At 36.1% G+C, this 16,917-nt stretch overlaps 1 protein-coding gene across 3 annotated transcripts in view; it reads left to right on the top strand.

Moving 5' to 3' along the window:
- Positions 1–16,917, top strand: part of LOC306856949 (tether containing UBX domain for GLUT4-like) — a 31,127-nt gene that overhangs the window by 8,871 nt on the left and 5,339 nt on the right. For all 3 annotated transcript variants that reach the window (XM_079396525.1, XM_079396524.1, XM_079396523.1), the window contains exons 4-13: positions 149–249; positions 2,906–2,963; positions 4,246–4,319; positions 5,115–5,604; positions 6,975–7,034; positions 8,921–9,057; positions 11,556–11,637; positions 11,719–11,785; positions 12,175–12,237; positions 12,327–12,379. In XM_079396525.1, the coding sequence (XP_079252651.1) occupies positions 149–249; positions 2,906–2,963; positions 4,246–4,319; positions 5,115–5,604; positions 6,975–7,034; positions 8,921–9,057; positions 11,556–11,637; positions 11,719–11,785; positions 12,175–12,237; positions 12,327–12,379 (1,185 nt within the window). The remainder of the gene's footprint in view (positions 1–148; positions 250–2,905; positions 2,964–4,245; positions 4,320–5,114; positions 5,605–6,974; positions 7,035–8,920; positions 9,058–11,555; positions 11,638–11,718; positions 11,786–12,174; positions 12,238–12,326; positions 12,380–16,917) is intronic.

Raw genomic sequence — 16,917 nt, 5'->3', positions numbered from 1 at the left:
CTGAATTTTTACTGTGTTTTTGATTAAACAAATGCAGCCTTAGTGAACAGAAGAGGCTTCTTTAAACATTAAAACATTTTGAATGCTAGTGTGAGTTGATTATTGTTCTTGATAATGATTTCTCTCTGATCTTTGTGTTTTGGTTCAGGTGCGGATCGCGCTGCAGATGGAGGACGGCTCTCGTCTTCAAGGCTCTTTCTCGAGTGGACAGACGTTATGGGATCTACTGACCCACTTTCCTCAAACCAGGTGTGTGTTGTTCTGTGAGAGAAAGCTGCAGCTGGTTCATTTCTGAGCATGTTGTTTATAAGTGAAATGTGTGTGTTCTTTCTGACTCTATTGATTGAAGTAAAACACATTCCTCTCCAGCAGAATCGAGTTCCCGCTGTGGTTTTTAAATGCAGCCAGATCGTGTGAACTCTGAGGCTCGCGGGCCGTTTTATGAGCGCTCAGCACCGCTGCCAAACGCTTTAACCCTCATAATGCACTCCGGCCCGCTTTGACAGTAGATAAATAAACATTTTTAAAAAATGCATAGTTTTTAGTAAGCGAACGATACTTTGCAAAAGCTTTAAGACCCTTAAAATACACATCATTTATTTTTTTCATATTTTTTACAATTTGTTCAGAGATATAGCCATTTAAAATAAGTTTCATATGTATGCCGTTCTATTAGGTGTCAAAACATTTTCTCTAAAATTATCTATGAAATTATATTAGTGTCAAAAGACTTGCAGAAACCATTGCAGCATGAAAAATTTACAGATTTTTTAATCTAAAAGTGAATATGCAAGTAAAATTAATGAATTTTTCAGAGTAATATTTATGTTGTTTTCTTAGAAATAAATACATTTAGGTTTTATAAATTAGGATTGTTTTTGTGCAAACATGAGTAATAAATTGAAAGGAATTTAATTAAATTCAGATTGTAAATTTTTGTTTTTTTTCAGTCCTTTTTTCACATTTCTGTGTTCCTCAGCAGTGGAAGTTAACTTCAGGAGCGGTGAATGGAAGAGTACCACAAATATATTTTTTGCATTCCCATTTGCTCAAATAGCAAAATAAAAACCTCCACGATTTCGAGTCGGGTTTTTAGGACTTTCAAAAAAAATTGAGAGAGACTGATAACGGCAGTCAGAAAAGAGAACGATGCCAAATTTTTGTAATTTGATGCAAAGGTGATATAATACAAAGTATAGTGTTATAAATACCGATACCGATTTTTACCGATACCGATTTTTTTTTTTCTAAGAACTATAATTGACAGCATATACAAACAAAAATCTATAGTTTTTTCAATGCAAAAAAAAAAAATATTTACATAATAAAAAATGATTAAACATTCCAATTGCCCCAATCTGCACTAGGTTACAGATGTTCTCTCACTTAAACAACTCTCAAGATAAAGTGCTCTGTGACTGGAAAGAGGTAGAAATAAAAAAATAACTGAAAAGAAGTTGCTGTATATAACAAAACAGATGTAATTTCCCACTATGTTTTTAAATGGTCATTTTTCCCTAACCTTATTAAATGTGTCATCTTTCACATCAAGTTCTTACATTGTTTCAATTAGTTCAGTTAGAATAATAAGAAACTGTAGAGTTGTTACAATTCAAATGAAATCAGAATCAACAAACTCCATCTTTCCTCTGCAGCAAACACACAAAACACAGACTGTTTGATGAAGCTGAAATGTACGCCCCAAAAATGCAAATGCAAAAATAATTTAATAAGATTAATGTTTGAAATATTTTTAAACATACAAATAAGAAATATTGGGGAAAATGCAATGATACTTTTAAATATGAATCCAAACCACCAGTAGGTGGCGGCAAATGACTGTTTTAATGAGTGAGTCATTGATTCAACAAATTTGTTCAAACAGCTGATTCATTCAGAAACGAGTCAATTGACTGTCTTTATGAATGGGTTACTGAATCATTGACTCACTCGGTTCGTTGAAAAACGTGGATTCATTCAGTATCGAAACACTGCTGTGTTGCTCGGAGACACAAAACAGTTCTGCTGTGGCTTTGATTGGAACTATTTTCATCAGCGAAATTGAGCAAAAACAGTCAATATTGTTTCTAAAATGAAAGTCACTTAATTTTAACTTCTTGTTTGTTGAACTACTACTGTATAAAATCAGTGTCACATTGCAGTCGTGTTGATATTCTCGGAAACATCTTAACAGCTTAAAAACCTTCGAGGGTTTACGATGCTGATGATCGTTAAACAGTCCATCACAGTCCTTGTGAAAAGGGTCCATTGAGTTAATACTAATAATTCTCAGACTATATATTCTTATAAATGTCATGCAATGATATATTCAAATACAATTTATTAATATTGAGAGAACTAAATATTTTTCACATTTCAAAGAATTAAAAAAAAACTATATATAGAAAAAGGGGTAAATGCATTAATAAATTTAAATGCATTGCATGTAAATGCACAGTTAATGCATTCACATGGTAAAAACATGGTAAAACTTTCAAAATGTAGTTTTAGTAAAGTTATGACTGCTTTAAAAGAAATTGGGATTATTCGGCTCCAAATGGAATCCTGGAATGTGAATATTGTAAGCAGATTATGAACGCATAATGAGGGTTAAACACCTGCTCATGTTCTCACAGGCTCCTCCCACTGCTAAAACAAGCAACCTCCCACTTTCTCACTGGCCACGCCCCCTCTGCTCTCACAGAACTGTAATTTAAATACAGTGGGATTCCATTTGATTCCATGTTTTATTCCCATAAAAATACACAGCCGTTTTCCCAAAAACGTGCAGAAAAACTGGCTCTAAAAACCTGCTGGTCTCAGTCCAGGAACTCAGAGTATATACAGTATATTTGTGTTTATATCTGTGTCCTGACAGATGTTGTGATGTGTTTCCTCCTCACAGGACGTCTGATCTGGACGCGTCTGGGCCTACGCCAGTGTGTGTTTACATGAGAGACGAGGTGAGACCAGCGCTTGATCTCTGTGCATCGCTGTTAAAGTCAGCATCAACTCACTTCATTTACTGACGTACTGCACGTTCCCACACACATCTTCTTAAGAAAGAAGTTAAGATACAGAGTTTCTGCGAGTCTTAATTCACTCTTCCATGAATTAAGGCCTGAAAGTCTAAACATCTCTGGGTCAACCCGAACGCAACATGAATGTTTTGTGAATTTGTCTTTTTGTGGACGATGGAACGTCCCATGGATGGGTTTCTCATTAATATACTGCTTTATTCTCAAATCTGTGGCATTAAAGTGCACCTATTACGCCCCTTTTTACAGTATGTAATATAAATCTCAGGTGTCCCCAGAATGTGTCTGGGAAGTTTCAGCTCAAAATACCCCATAGATCATTCATTATATCTTTTTGAAAATGCCTATTTTGAGTGGAAGTAGAAACAGGCTGTTTTTGTGCATGTCTCTTTAAATGCAAATGAGCTGCTGCTCCCCGCCTCCTTTTCCAGAACAGGGCTCTACCTTTACAGCTCGTACCTCAGATACTTTGTCAAAAAACATCTGTTTGGTTTTGATTACCATGTCTATCGTGCTGAAATAATGCATTTTAAAGCCACATCAGTTTAAACTTCCTGTATACTGTTTTCTGAGTGCACAGAAAGCGGCTGTCACATGGCATGTGAGTCCTAAACTAAGTTCTCTTTCACATCTTATTGCGCTCGAACTGTCAAAAACACACACACGTTTGTTAAAAACAGGCATAAGTTACAAAAACACAGTCGGTTATGTGTGTGAAGGTAAACAGCTGGGAAAGAAATCGCAAGTTTATATTAGATCTGTGTATTAAGTGACAGCAGTGTAATATACAGATCTTATACTGCTGTCTACACTGTTAATATGACCCGAACAATAAAATAAAACACAAAATCACTCACTGCTCCGGACTGAATAATGTCTGTAGCTTTAATAAGATATTTCTTACTTGAATGCTGATTGTGTGCGGCTCACTCAGGGCAGGGCATACAGCAGTGTCTGTCAACAGTCGTGGGCGGGGCTTATAAAATGTGACATCACATTGTACAGGTTCTGCGAACCGCTTGTTCTGAGACACTGTTTATGATTTATGGGGATTAAAAAAAAAAAATATTTTTTTTTTTATCATTTAAAGGGTGGTTGTGTACACACACTGCCAATAAACATTTATGTTCAAACAACATTTAAAAGTGAATTTTGCATAATAGGTTCCCTTTAAATTGCAGCTTCATGTCTTGTTGTTGTTGTGTAGGTCAGCGGTAAGGATGCACTGAAGAAGACGACTCTGAAGACTCTGGGTCTCACCGGAGGAAGTGCCATCATACGGTGAGCTGTTCGTCACAGCGGTAGCGGTGTGTGATGTATGTCGTCTGCGATACTATTGTAATTGTTGTTTTAACTGTGCGATTTGACATTATCGAGTATTTTGCAAAAACCTTTCAAAACACCCCTACAGAGTGCACGCATATATTACGTGAAGTCTAGACTAGAGCGAGTGCGCATTTAGAGAGCGTTCTTTCACTGCATGAATCCGTCTATTAAAATACATTTACAATGATCACAAAATTCAAGATATGGGGACAGAAAATGTATATATTTATATCATTGCATATAGTTTATCAATATCACAGAGAGTGCCATTTTTTTCCAAAATTACCATGATTACAAATGTTTACAACAGTTCAAAAATACAAGAAGTTAATTAAGAGACTTACGTTTTAGACACCATATTGCCTGTTTTTGCGGTATTTCGACTACAAAAATAATTCCAAACACAGCCACAGCACTGTTTTGCATCTCAAGATGACAGTGTTTTGTTCCTGAATGAATCAACCGTTTTAAAAATCACTTTAAACTTATTAGAAAAGATTAATTTCTCTCAGTGTGAACTGACCACCACACAGAATATGAAGAATATTGAAAAATTTTCCACGGCAGTCCTTAAGGTTCCAGCACAATAACACACTAAGCAAAATATCATCTAATTATCGTTAGTGATAAAATCCCAGAAAATATCAAGATATTATTTTTTGTCAATATTGCACACCCCTACTCAGCGGTGACGTCACATCACTGTCACGTGATTATGATGATGATATTGATGGCGTTTCTGTTCATTAGTTATGTGCTGAAAGGCTCCGACGACTCATGTCCTGCTGCATCCGTGGATGCGGTCGCTAAGCCAACGGATGCTGTTGCCAAGACAACCGTATCACATCCGCCTCCAGAACCACCCAAGGATTCCACCCCCGTTCCCATGGAACCCCCAGCTCCTCGCACTGAGGTCGCCGCCCCACTGAACCATCATCCTGTCAAACAGGAAGAGGAGGAGCCAAGCACGAGCCAAGAACTGGGGGTGTGGCCCAAAACTGACCAGCCTCCACAGGCCAAACTAATGCCACAGGAGGACGACGAGCGACCTGGGACATCCCAACAGTGTCATGGCTCCGCCCCCTCAGCCACGCCCACTGACTTTGTGCCATTTTCAGGAAGCGGACAGCGTCTGGGAGGAACTGGGACAGCTGGACTGAAGATGTCCACTTCCTGGTCATTTTGTGTGTCCGGCAGCCCGCCGAAAGCCAAAAAACCCAAACCCTGCCAAGAAATCAAGGTCTGTTTACTTCTTGTTTCTTCATTTACTGTCACACATTTTGTTTTCTTTTTGGCTTTTTCATCACGGGAATAATTTACATTTAAAACACACAGGTGGACAAAAGGGATGTTTTTGAAAAAGTCTCTCTTCTGCTCATCAACTCTGCATTTATTTGATTAAAAATGCTGATTTATACTGATTTACTGCTCAAGAAACATTTCTGATTATTATCAGTGTTGAAAACAGTTGTGCTGCACAATATTTTTAAGGAAACTGTGATACATTAAATTTTTTAGGATTCACAGATGAATAGAGAGTTCAAAAGAACAGCATTTATTTGAAATAGAAATCTTTTGTAACATTAGAAATGTATTTACTGACACTTTTGATCAAGTCAATGCATTATTGATGAATAAAAGTAATAATTCAATAATAAAACATATATATATAAGTGTATACAAAGTACATATATATGCAAAATAGTACATTTATATACTATTATAGTTTTTATTTATTATTTTGTAGGTTTTATGTTTTCATTTTTAATTTTTGTTTATTTTTTAGTCATTTTAAATGTGCTTTTGAAGGTTTTTTTTTTTAAGAAAAATATTTTAACTAAAGTAAAAGCAGAAGGAAAATAAAAACTCCAAAAACTAAAAAACTGAAGCAATGTCTAAACAGAATTAGAGAGAAAATTACTTTAGTTAAATTATTTTCAATTAGTGCTGAATGAAATAAATTAATCTAATCAGCAAACAAATGCATTCTTGCATAATTATAAAAAAATGTTTTTTATCTTATTCACTCCAAACTTTTGAATGGTAGCCTATCATGATTTCCACAAAAATATTAAGCGTCACAACTGTGTTCAACATTGATAATAATAATAAATGTTTGTTGATCAGTAAATCAGTATATTATAATGATTTCTGAAGATCATGTGACAATGAAGACTGGAGTAATGATGCTGAAAATACAGCTGCAGATCAGAGAAATACATTACAGTTTAACACATATTCACATAGAAAACAGCTGTTTTATATTGTAATAATATTTCAGAATTTTTAATGTTTTTACTTTATTTTTAATCAAATAAATTCAGCCTTGGTGAGCAGAAGACACTCCTTTCAGAAACAAAATCCTAATCATTCCAAAATTTTAAACGTCTTTTTCATGGAAAATCATCTCCTGCGTTTTGTGTTCATCTGCAGAGATGGACGCTGTGTTTTTGTTGTGTCTTGAGTTCAATCATGCATCACCGTGTTTAGATTCGATCACACAAACACCAACACACGCTTTTTTTCTCTGTAGCTGGTACATTTTCTAGTCGTCTGGTGTTTGCTGTCTCTCAGGCTGAAGTGTTTGTGGATGTTTCATGAATGTTTCAGCGGTCAGTCAGTGCCAAACAAGCGATGAAGGATGAAGAGGAAACAGACGAATTTCTGGAGGTAAAAACATCAGTATACAGCCATTCTCTTTATTAAGATATTTCATCAATACGTCAGATCCTTGGATTTTTTTGTTAGTTATTTATGCATTAATTCATATTAAGGCTGGGCGATATGACCAAAACCTTATTTCACAATATGAGTGAAATAAGAAATATGAAATACATTTATTTCATGATAATGATATAGATACAGTATCTCACAGAAGTGAGTACACCCCTCACATTTTTGTAAATATTTTATTATATCTTTTCATGTGACAATACTGAATGACACTTTGCTACAATGTCATACTTTATTTGAAGGTGTCATAATACAGAGTAATTACCTAATTAAGTACTTGGTAGTAGCCGTTGTACTTACATGCAATAAAAAGTACTTATGTAACTAAGTTATGGAACAGCCTGTAATTATAGTTAGTAATTATGTAGATGTAATAGGCAGCTACTGTTACACACATGTATCAGACCGAGTCTTCCCTGAGATAAGTAAGTACTTAACAAGGTAATTACTCTGTATTATGACACCTTAGGCCGTGTTCACACTTGGCGTCTTTTTCGAAGCTGCCGGCGTCTGTTTTACATTATAATCCTATGGAGTAAACCGTGTTTTCAAAAAAGTCCTGAGCGCTTTTTAAAACGCCACCGCCGGCGTCTTTTTCTGCAGCTCAGAGCGTTTTTTCAAGTTGAAAAAATTTCAACTTTTCTGAAAAAAACGCCCTACGTCAAGCGCCTTTTTGACAGCTGACCAATTACAAGCGAGTAGCGAGATCTGTCGTTTCCATAACAACAAGAAGAAAAATGGAGAAGGTGCCGGTAGATAGACTGCGCGTACTAGTTTCGGAGCACAAGGAGCTGTATGATATGAGCACAAAACTCTATCATAATATTGGTTCCTTCCCCGTATAATGTCGTGCACCCACAAACGTTGTTGTGAATCGACATTTTCTTTCCCGTTAACTTCAAAAGCCAACGCAAGAGCCAACTTTTTACTCTTTCTTGACATTTCTGCAGTACACAGCGCTAGGCTACTGTTACAGCTGTTGCTATGACAACAAAAGACGCTCTCAGCTGCTATTTGTAACAGACGCTGCCAGCTTTGTTTTTCATTAAAAAAACGCTCTTGTCAACTTTTTCTAGTCAAAAAAGACGCCAAGTGTGAACACGGCCTTAAAATAAAGTGTAACCATGTAAAGTAGTGAGTGCACAGCTTGTATAACTTTCTTTTTATAATTTTCTGATGCAGCTCCTTGCGCTTAACAACTTTTTTTTTTTTTTCCCCTTGCATGTTCTTTTTTATTTTCTCATTCATGTATCTTTCTTTATCGCTCTAACATCTCAATAACTTTAAGCGGTGCTGCAATGTGTAGCTATATTTACCTACAGATAGACACAATATAGCATAATCTCTATTGATACACACTTTATATTACTGGTAAAACATATTCATAGAATTTATCAGCTAATAATGAATCAAGTGATGGACACTGATTCCACAGATTGACTCACTCGTGGTGAATCAGTGACTCGTGGTGAATCAGTGACTCGTGGTGAATCAGTGACTCGTGGTGAATCAGTGACTCGTGATGAATCAGTGACTCGTGATGAATCAGTGACTCGTGGTGAATCAGTGACTCGTGGTGAATCAGTGACTCGTGGTGAATCAGTGACTCGTGATGAATCAGTGACTCGTGGTGAATCAGTGACTCGTGATGAATCAGTGACTCGTGGTGAATCAGTGACTCGTGATGAATCAGTGACTCGTGATGAATCAGTGACTCGTGATGAATCAGTGACTCGTGATGAATCAGTGACTCGTGATGAATCAGTGACTCGTGGTGAATCAGTGACTCGTGACGAATCAGTGACTCGTGTGTGTTTGTGCAGCCGGTCGACAGGGAGCCGCTGGTCTTTCATCTGGACTCCGGAGCCCATCGCCATGACGACGCAGAACTTCCTGACGAGTTTTTTGAAGTCACTGTTCACGACATTCGTAAGAGATTCGCGCAGCTGAAGAGCGAGAGGTGAGAACGTACAACGCACGTTTGATTGACGTGTGAAGTGACCAATCACAGTTCACTTTTGCTGTCACAGTGCTGTTATTTTCAGTGAAAACTATTAAAAATTATTTTCATCAACTGAAGTAAAGCTGAAATAAAATAAAGTAAAATAATCAATATTAAGCTTAAACTTAAAATCTAGCCTTGCAAGATTATATATGTATATATTAGGGCTGTCAGTCGATTACAATTTTTAATCGAATTAATTACATGATGTGTCGATTAATCTAATTAATCGCAAAATAAATTTGACTGAAAATACCCACAAAATATTATTTAAAGCTATTTTTGTGTTAAATGAGAAACATTTAGGCCACAACGGCCTAACATAAACTATGGAACATAAAAGAACAGTAACATCTCAGTATTTGAGAAACATCTCAAAATATAAAATAAAACAAATTTAAAATATTAATAAATGCAACAATAATATATCATAATAATAATAATAATAATAATAATAATACTAAAAATAAATAAATACTAAAAAGTAATTAGGACTATCTAAAATTAAAAAAATCTACTTTATAATCTAATATAATATATTTTATTTATAATATAGATTACAAATATATTAGTTTAAGTTACTGTAAAACTACATAATCTAAAACTTTATGAATAAAAAAACTATACATTTAAAAAAAAAAAACAGGAAGTAATAAAAATTACTAAAACTTTAACTAAAATTAAAATGCATATAGAAAATATTGAATTAAATCTAAATTTAATGAAATCTAATTCCAAATATTACCAAAAATGGTACGTAATAGTATCTCCGTGATGCTAAAGTAACGCTGTTCAGAATAAAGTTTTGATCAGAATGATCAGTGTAAATTGTTTATAACATGATTATAAATCTTATGTCGTGACCTTGTTATTGTGACTAAATGACTGTTCTGACGTATCTAATTAAAACCCGCAGACTGTCTCTCTCTGTCTGTCTCTTCTATTCCCGTCTTCCTTCAGTGACGTCCTGAGGTGGTTAATGAGTTTTTAACGAGTGCAGCATGTGTGTGTGTGTGGTGGTTTTTGAGTGTTACCGCAGCAGACACGCGTCTGGGACACCAGACTAAAACACTGCACTCCGCTGTCAGTCATTTCGGATTGAACTTTAGGAAATTCAGTAATCAAATAAATGTCTTGCATACATAAATAATCATGCACTGTGGAATTGAAACATTTTTTAAAGTTATAAATAAAGCAGATATTTCAAATACTATTTCAGTCTTTCTACTTACTACTAGTTCTCATTTAGTTAGATGTGTGACATGCTGCTGCTTTGTAATTATTTTAAAAGTTTTTGAGCTAAATTATTTTTGAAGAAATTTCGGAGAAAAATAATTTCAAAGTAAATCTTATCCTATGCAAAAAAAAAAATCTGTTTTGTACGATTTGTGTTTTTTTTATGCTGTTATGTGTAGTTGTATAAAATATTTTAATTTAATTTTTGTTGTGGTGTTATGTTTAGTTGTATAAAATGTTTTACATTTATTTATTTTGTAATTCTTTGTTGTTGATTTTGTATCAAATGTTTTAGGTTTATTTTATTTTTATATTTATAAATTTATTTTATTTTTAAAATTTTATTTATATTGTGGTATGTTTAGTTGTATACAATTATTTATTTGTCTATTGTTCTTTTTTATGTTAAGTTGTATAAAATATTTTCTATTTAATTATTTTATTTGATGAAAGGACTCAAAATAATATTAGAAAATAAAGTTCAGAGGTCCCTCATCTGAATATGTTCATAGATTTGTGTTGGATGTTATCTTTGGGATAGAAATATGGAGATTTTATTTGGAAAGATTACACTTTTTTCGCTTATTTCAGTTAATGTCATAAAACTAGCGAGCTGAGCCAGTAATAGTTCTGACACTTGAACCGCTTCGATTGATTCGAACTCGTGACTTCGATCATTCAGTTCAAGCGATTCACTACAAAAACTAGATCAAAACATCAAACCATTAAGGCAATACAGTTATAAAAAGAACAAATACAAATACAAATCTTTTAAGAGAATTAACCATGGTTTTACTATAGTAAATGTGTAGCAACCATGTGTTTTGTTTTGTATAACCGCAGTTTTACTACAATATCATGGTTTAACTGTAGTAAGCGTGTTCATCTGAACACAGGATGAATATAGAGAGGCAGTTTTCACTGCTTTAACTCTGGATAGTTTCCATGAACTCATCTGGATCAACTCTGAATAAAGAAAAGAGATTTGGAGCAGATTTTGGGGAAATTTAGCTAGCAGGAAACACAAATCAAGTTCTATCTTCCTATATTCTCTTTCGAGGCGTCAAACAATCCAAAGAAAACATCTTTATCACAGAAAGAAAAGTCACTTACAAAATGAGATCGGATGATCATTAAATAAGAATGGGACCTACGCTCTTGGTTCAGAGTAGAGTTCAGACTGTAATTCAGATGAATTTGATCTTCTCGGTGTGTTTTAGGAAGGCGCTGGAGGAAGCTCCTCTCACGACTAAATGTCTGCGAGAGTCTCAGATGAAGGAGAAGTTGGACAGGTATCCCAAGGTGAGTCTGCTTCTCGTGTCTGATCATGTGATCGGTCATGTGACTGGATTCATGCAGTTGATTGGTCGCTGTGTTTATCAGGTGGCGCTGAGGGTCCAGTTTCCTGACCGCCACGTTCTTCAGGGCTTCTTCAGACCTCTAGAAACAGGTAATATAAAATATTTTATTAAATGTCTAAATATATTAAATATTGTTTTTATTTTGTTTATATTTTTCCTTATTTTGTGTTGTGTGTGTGTATATATATATATATATATATATAAGTATTTTATTTCACTATTTTATTGTTCTTTTCTTTGTTTTTGTATTAAATCTTTTAATCAAATAAATTTTTTTTATCTGTATGTTGTGTTGTGTAATTGTATAATTTTTTGTATATATATTTCTTGTTCTTGTCTTCTTTGTACTGCTGTTTGTTTAGATATATAAAATATTTAATTACATTTTTATTTAATTTTGTTATTTTACTTTTTATGTTGTGTTTAGTGTCTTAACATGAGACTTCAGATGTTAGCGTGATGTTTCTCTGTTTTTCAGTCGCTGCTCTGAAGAGTTTTGTCAAATCTCACCTGCAGGACACACAAATGCAGTTTTACCTGTGTGAGTTTCTCACACGCACACACACACACACTCACTCACTGATGTTGTCCTACATGACGTGTGTTTTATCAGTGTTTTTTGTTTTCTAGTTGTTGCGCCTCCCAAAACCATCCTAGACGAGCCGAATGTCACTCTATTCCAGGTCAGACCGACTGTGTGTGAGAGTTTGAGTGTGTGTGTGTTTGACATCTTCCACATTCTGAAAAGTAAATGCATGTGAAGTCGTTGCTGCTATACGAGGCTGATGTAGGGGTAGCTCCCTCCAGAGGTCAGGTCAGGGGTCAAGGCCAGGCTTATTGTAAACTGATGCTATTAGTTTAAACCTGAAAGTGAGATGAGACGCGTTTATGGAGTCTCAGTCTCCAGCTGGAAACTGCCACTATTTTTGTCTTGATGTTTGTTGTGAGATTCACCCATAAACACACACACCGATCTGTCTGTGCGTGTGTGTGTTTGTGTTTGTCTCTCAGGGCGGGCACAAACAGGATGTGTTACTCGCTCACTTTCCGTCATGTAATGGAAGGAATGTTTTACACACACACACACACACACACACACACACACACACACACACACAGTGTCTCTGAGGACAGACGCCCCTCGGCCCTTTCAAACATATTGTTTTCTGTTCAAAGAGCTCTAAGAATAGAAATCGGCACAGAGACACCCATTATAGAGACGGAAACAACTGGGCACTGCCTGTGTGTGTGTGTGTGTGTGTGTGACTGTGTGTGTGTGTGTGACTGTGTGTGTGTGTGACTGTGTGTGTGAATGGAAAATTAATTTTCCTGACACTTTGAGCACATTGTATTTTAGATATATTTTATTTATTTATTTTATTTTTATTTTATTCAGTCATTTAGCAGACTCTTTTATCCAAAGCGACTTACAAATGAGGACATAAGAAGCAATCAAAACCAACAAAAGAGCAACAACGTGCAAGTGCTATTACAAGTCTCAGTTAGCCTAATAAAGATTATTATTATTATTAATTTTTATTTATTTTTATTTTTTTATAAAAAGACATAGATAAAATAAAATTAGAATAGAGAGTGCTAGAGTTAGAGGGTCAAGTAAAGATGGAACAGATGAGTTTTTAGCCGTTTCTTGAAGATGGGTAAGGATTCGGCTGCTCGGATTGAGTTGGGCAGGTCATTCCACCAGATGGGAACAGTTAATGAAAAAGTCTGTGAAAGTGTTTTTGTGTGTCTTTGGGATGAACAATAATGCGTCGTTCACTTGAAGAACGCAAGCTTCTAGAGGGCACATAAGTCTGAATTAAAGAATTTAGGTAAAGGGGTGCAGAGCCAGTGGTGGTTCTGTAGGCAAACATTAATGCCTTGAATTCAATGCGAGCAGCTATTGGTAGCCAGTGCAAATTGATGAACAGAGCATTGCAATAGTCAAGTCTGGACAGAACAAGAGCCTGAACAAGGAGTTGTGTTGCATGTTCCGAGAGAAAAGGCCTGATCTTCTATAATATTGTATAATGTTGTATTTAGCTTATCATCAATCACAACTCCAAGGTTTCTGGCTGTTTTTGAAGGAGTTATGGTAGATGAGCCTAACTGGAAGCTGAGATTGTGATGAAGCGATGGGTTAGCTGAAACTACAAGCAGTTCTGTCTTAGCTAGGTTGAGTTGAAGGTGATGGTCCATCATCCAGCAAGAAATGTCTGTTAGACACGCTGAGATGCGAGCAACTATCGTCGGATCATCAGGATGGAATGAGAGGTAGAGTTGAGTGTCATCAGCATAGCAGTGATATGAAAAGCCATGTTTCTGAATGACAGAACCTAGTGATGCCATGTAGACAGAAAAGATAATTGGTCCAAGAACTGAGCCCTGAGGCACCCCAGTAGCTAGATGTTGCGACTTGGATACCTCACCTCTCCAAGATACTTTGAAGGACCTATCAGAGAGGTAAGACTCAAACCACTGGAGTGCGGTTCCTGAGATGCCCTTTCTCAATAGGGTTGACAAGAGGATCTGATGGTTGACCGTATCAAAAGCAGCAGACAGATCCAGCAAGATAAGTAATGAAGATTTGGAAGCCGCTTTTGCAAGTCTTAGGGCTTCAACAACTGAAAGCAAGGCAGTTTCAGTCGAATGTCCACTTCTGAAGCCAGATTGGTTACTGTCCAGGAGGTTGTTCTGTGTGAGAAAGATAGAGACTTGGTTGAACACAACTCGTTCAAGTGTTTTTGCAATGAAAGGAAGAAGGGAAACCGGTCTATAGTTCCCTAAAAGAGTTGGGTTAAGAGTGGGTTTTTTAAGAAGTGGGGTTATCCTAGCCAGTTTTAATGCTGAGGGAAAAACTCCAGTGTGAAGGGATGTGTTAACGATGTGAGTGAGTGCAGGTACAACTGCAGGAGAAATTACTTTAAGGAGATGAGATGGAATAGGATCAAGCGGACAGGTAGTAGGATGACTGGAAAGGATGAGTTTAGAGACCTCTGCCTCAGAGAGTGGAGAGAAGGATGTGAACGAGTGTATGTTTGCTGGTAAGATGTGTTTGATAGATTGTGGTGTGGAAAATTGTGCAGTGAGGTTTGTAATTTTATTAATGAAGAATGTGGCAAAGTCGTCAGCTGTTAGAGATGAAGGAGGAGGAGGAGGAGGACAAAGGAGGGAGTTAAATGTTTTAAATAGCATGCGAGAGTTAGGCGAATTGTTAATTTTGTCATGATAGTATGTCCTTTTAGCAGTGGAAACATTAGCAGAGAAGTCAGAGAGGAGTGATCGATATAAATTAAGGTCAGAAGTATTTCGTGATTTGCACCATACCCTTTCTGCGGCCCTGAGTTTAGAACGATGTTCGCGGAGAACATCAGATAGCCAAGGGGCAGAAGGGGTGGTATGGACTGGCTTGGAAGATAAGGGGCAGAAAGTATCTAAACAAGACGTCAGAGTGGAACAGAAAGTATCAGTAGCACTGTTAGCATCAAGAGAGGATAACTGTTTAAGCGGAGGAAGCGAAGATGAAACCATAGCAGATAGCCGGGAGGGTGAGAGTGAACGCAAGTTACGTCGAAAAGTGACATGTGGAGGGGTATGTGATGTGTCAGGAATCATGTTGAGGTTAAGAGTAAGGAGGAAGTGATCTGAGGTGTGCAGTGGAGTAACCAGCACATTATCAGTGGAGCAGTGCCGTGTGTAAATAAGGTCCAGTTGGTTCCCTGATTTGTGAGTAGCCGTAGTTAGCACTCTCTTGAGATCAAAAGACGCAAGCAGAGTGTGGAAGTCTGCACCCTGAGGTTTATCTAGGTGGATGTTGAAGTCTCCAAGTAAGACAAAGGGAGTACCATCCTCAGGAAAGGTTGAGAGCAATAAATCTAATTCATCCACAAAGTTACCTAGTGATCCTGGAGGACGATAAACAACTACAAAATGGATTTTTAGAGGGTAGGTAATAGTAACTGAATGTGATTCAAAAGAGCTGTTGATACTCAGAGATGGTAAAGGAGTAAATGTCCAATTATTAGAGATGAGCAGACCAGTACCTCCACCTCTTCCAGTCAAACGGGGGGTGTGGGAAAAGGAGAAATTATTGGAGAGTGCTGCAGGTGTAACATTGTCTTCTGGTTTGATCCAGGTCTCTGTCAGGGCCATGAGGTTTAACCTTGAATGACTAGTAATGGAAGTAATGAAATCAGCTTTGTTGACAGCAGACTGACAATTCCAGAGACCAATAGAAAAAGAAAGTAATGTATTAGCAGACATAGGCAAAGTGCGCAGGTTGATAGGATTGCGCCGTCTACAGTGTGTGATGCGTGGTTTGCGAGTGGTAGTGAGAGTATTGATCTGGAAACACATAGTATGAATAGGTTATATAAACTAAAACAGAAGTGAAACAAGTAGTAGGAATAATATAGGATAATTAAAAGTCTATACTTATGTCCTCTTCCGGTGTCCCTGTCCGGTGGAGTCGTACGGTAGAGTCGATGGTCTTCACACTAGGAGGGCTTTACACGAGGGCTGCCGCGGTATAATAACCTATTTTATACCCCTTCTAACAAATCACTATTACAATTCAGCTGAACCCACTTTCCTGTTTATCACTAAAAATGGCCAAGCAAGTGCAGACACTGACAAGATACGCGATACAGTACGAGACCAAACGCGATTTCAGCAAGGCTCAACACAGTAAACAAAATAAGCGTTTCCTAGCAACGGCAAATGCGCTAAACACTAATGAGACAAGTAAATACACTTACGAGCTGATATTTGCAAATATCATGAATTGTCATATAATCTCACAGACCTTAAGTCACCTTGTCAAAGCTGGATTCTTCTAAAATTTTTAGAAGAGTTTTATAATAATAATAATAATTGTTGTTGTTGTTGTCAAATTATTTATAGAGAATTATTTCTAATAAAAACATAAATATAAGTAATAATTATTTGTAAATATTATTATTATTATTATTATTATAAATTTATTTGATTTACATGATATTTTTGAAATTATAAATATTAATTTCAAAAAATATTTAATTTATTTACATGACATTTATTAAATTATAAATATTTTTAATACTATTTGTGTCGCTGTTATATTATAATGTAAATTTCACACACACACACACACACATAAATATATATAATAAATGTCTACTTTGACATGACATTTATTATATATTTTTATTACTATTTTGTCATTATTATAATAAATGGAAAT

Source organism: Barbus barbus (genome assembly GCF_936440315.1).
Source record: "Barbus barbus genome assembly, chromosome: 37".
In the NCBI taxonomy this organism is placed as follows: Eukaryota; Metazoa; Chordata; class Actinopteri; order Cypriniformes; family Cyprinidae; genus Barbus; species Barbus barbus.
This window is presented reverse-complemented; position numbering and strand designations above follow the sequence as displayed.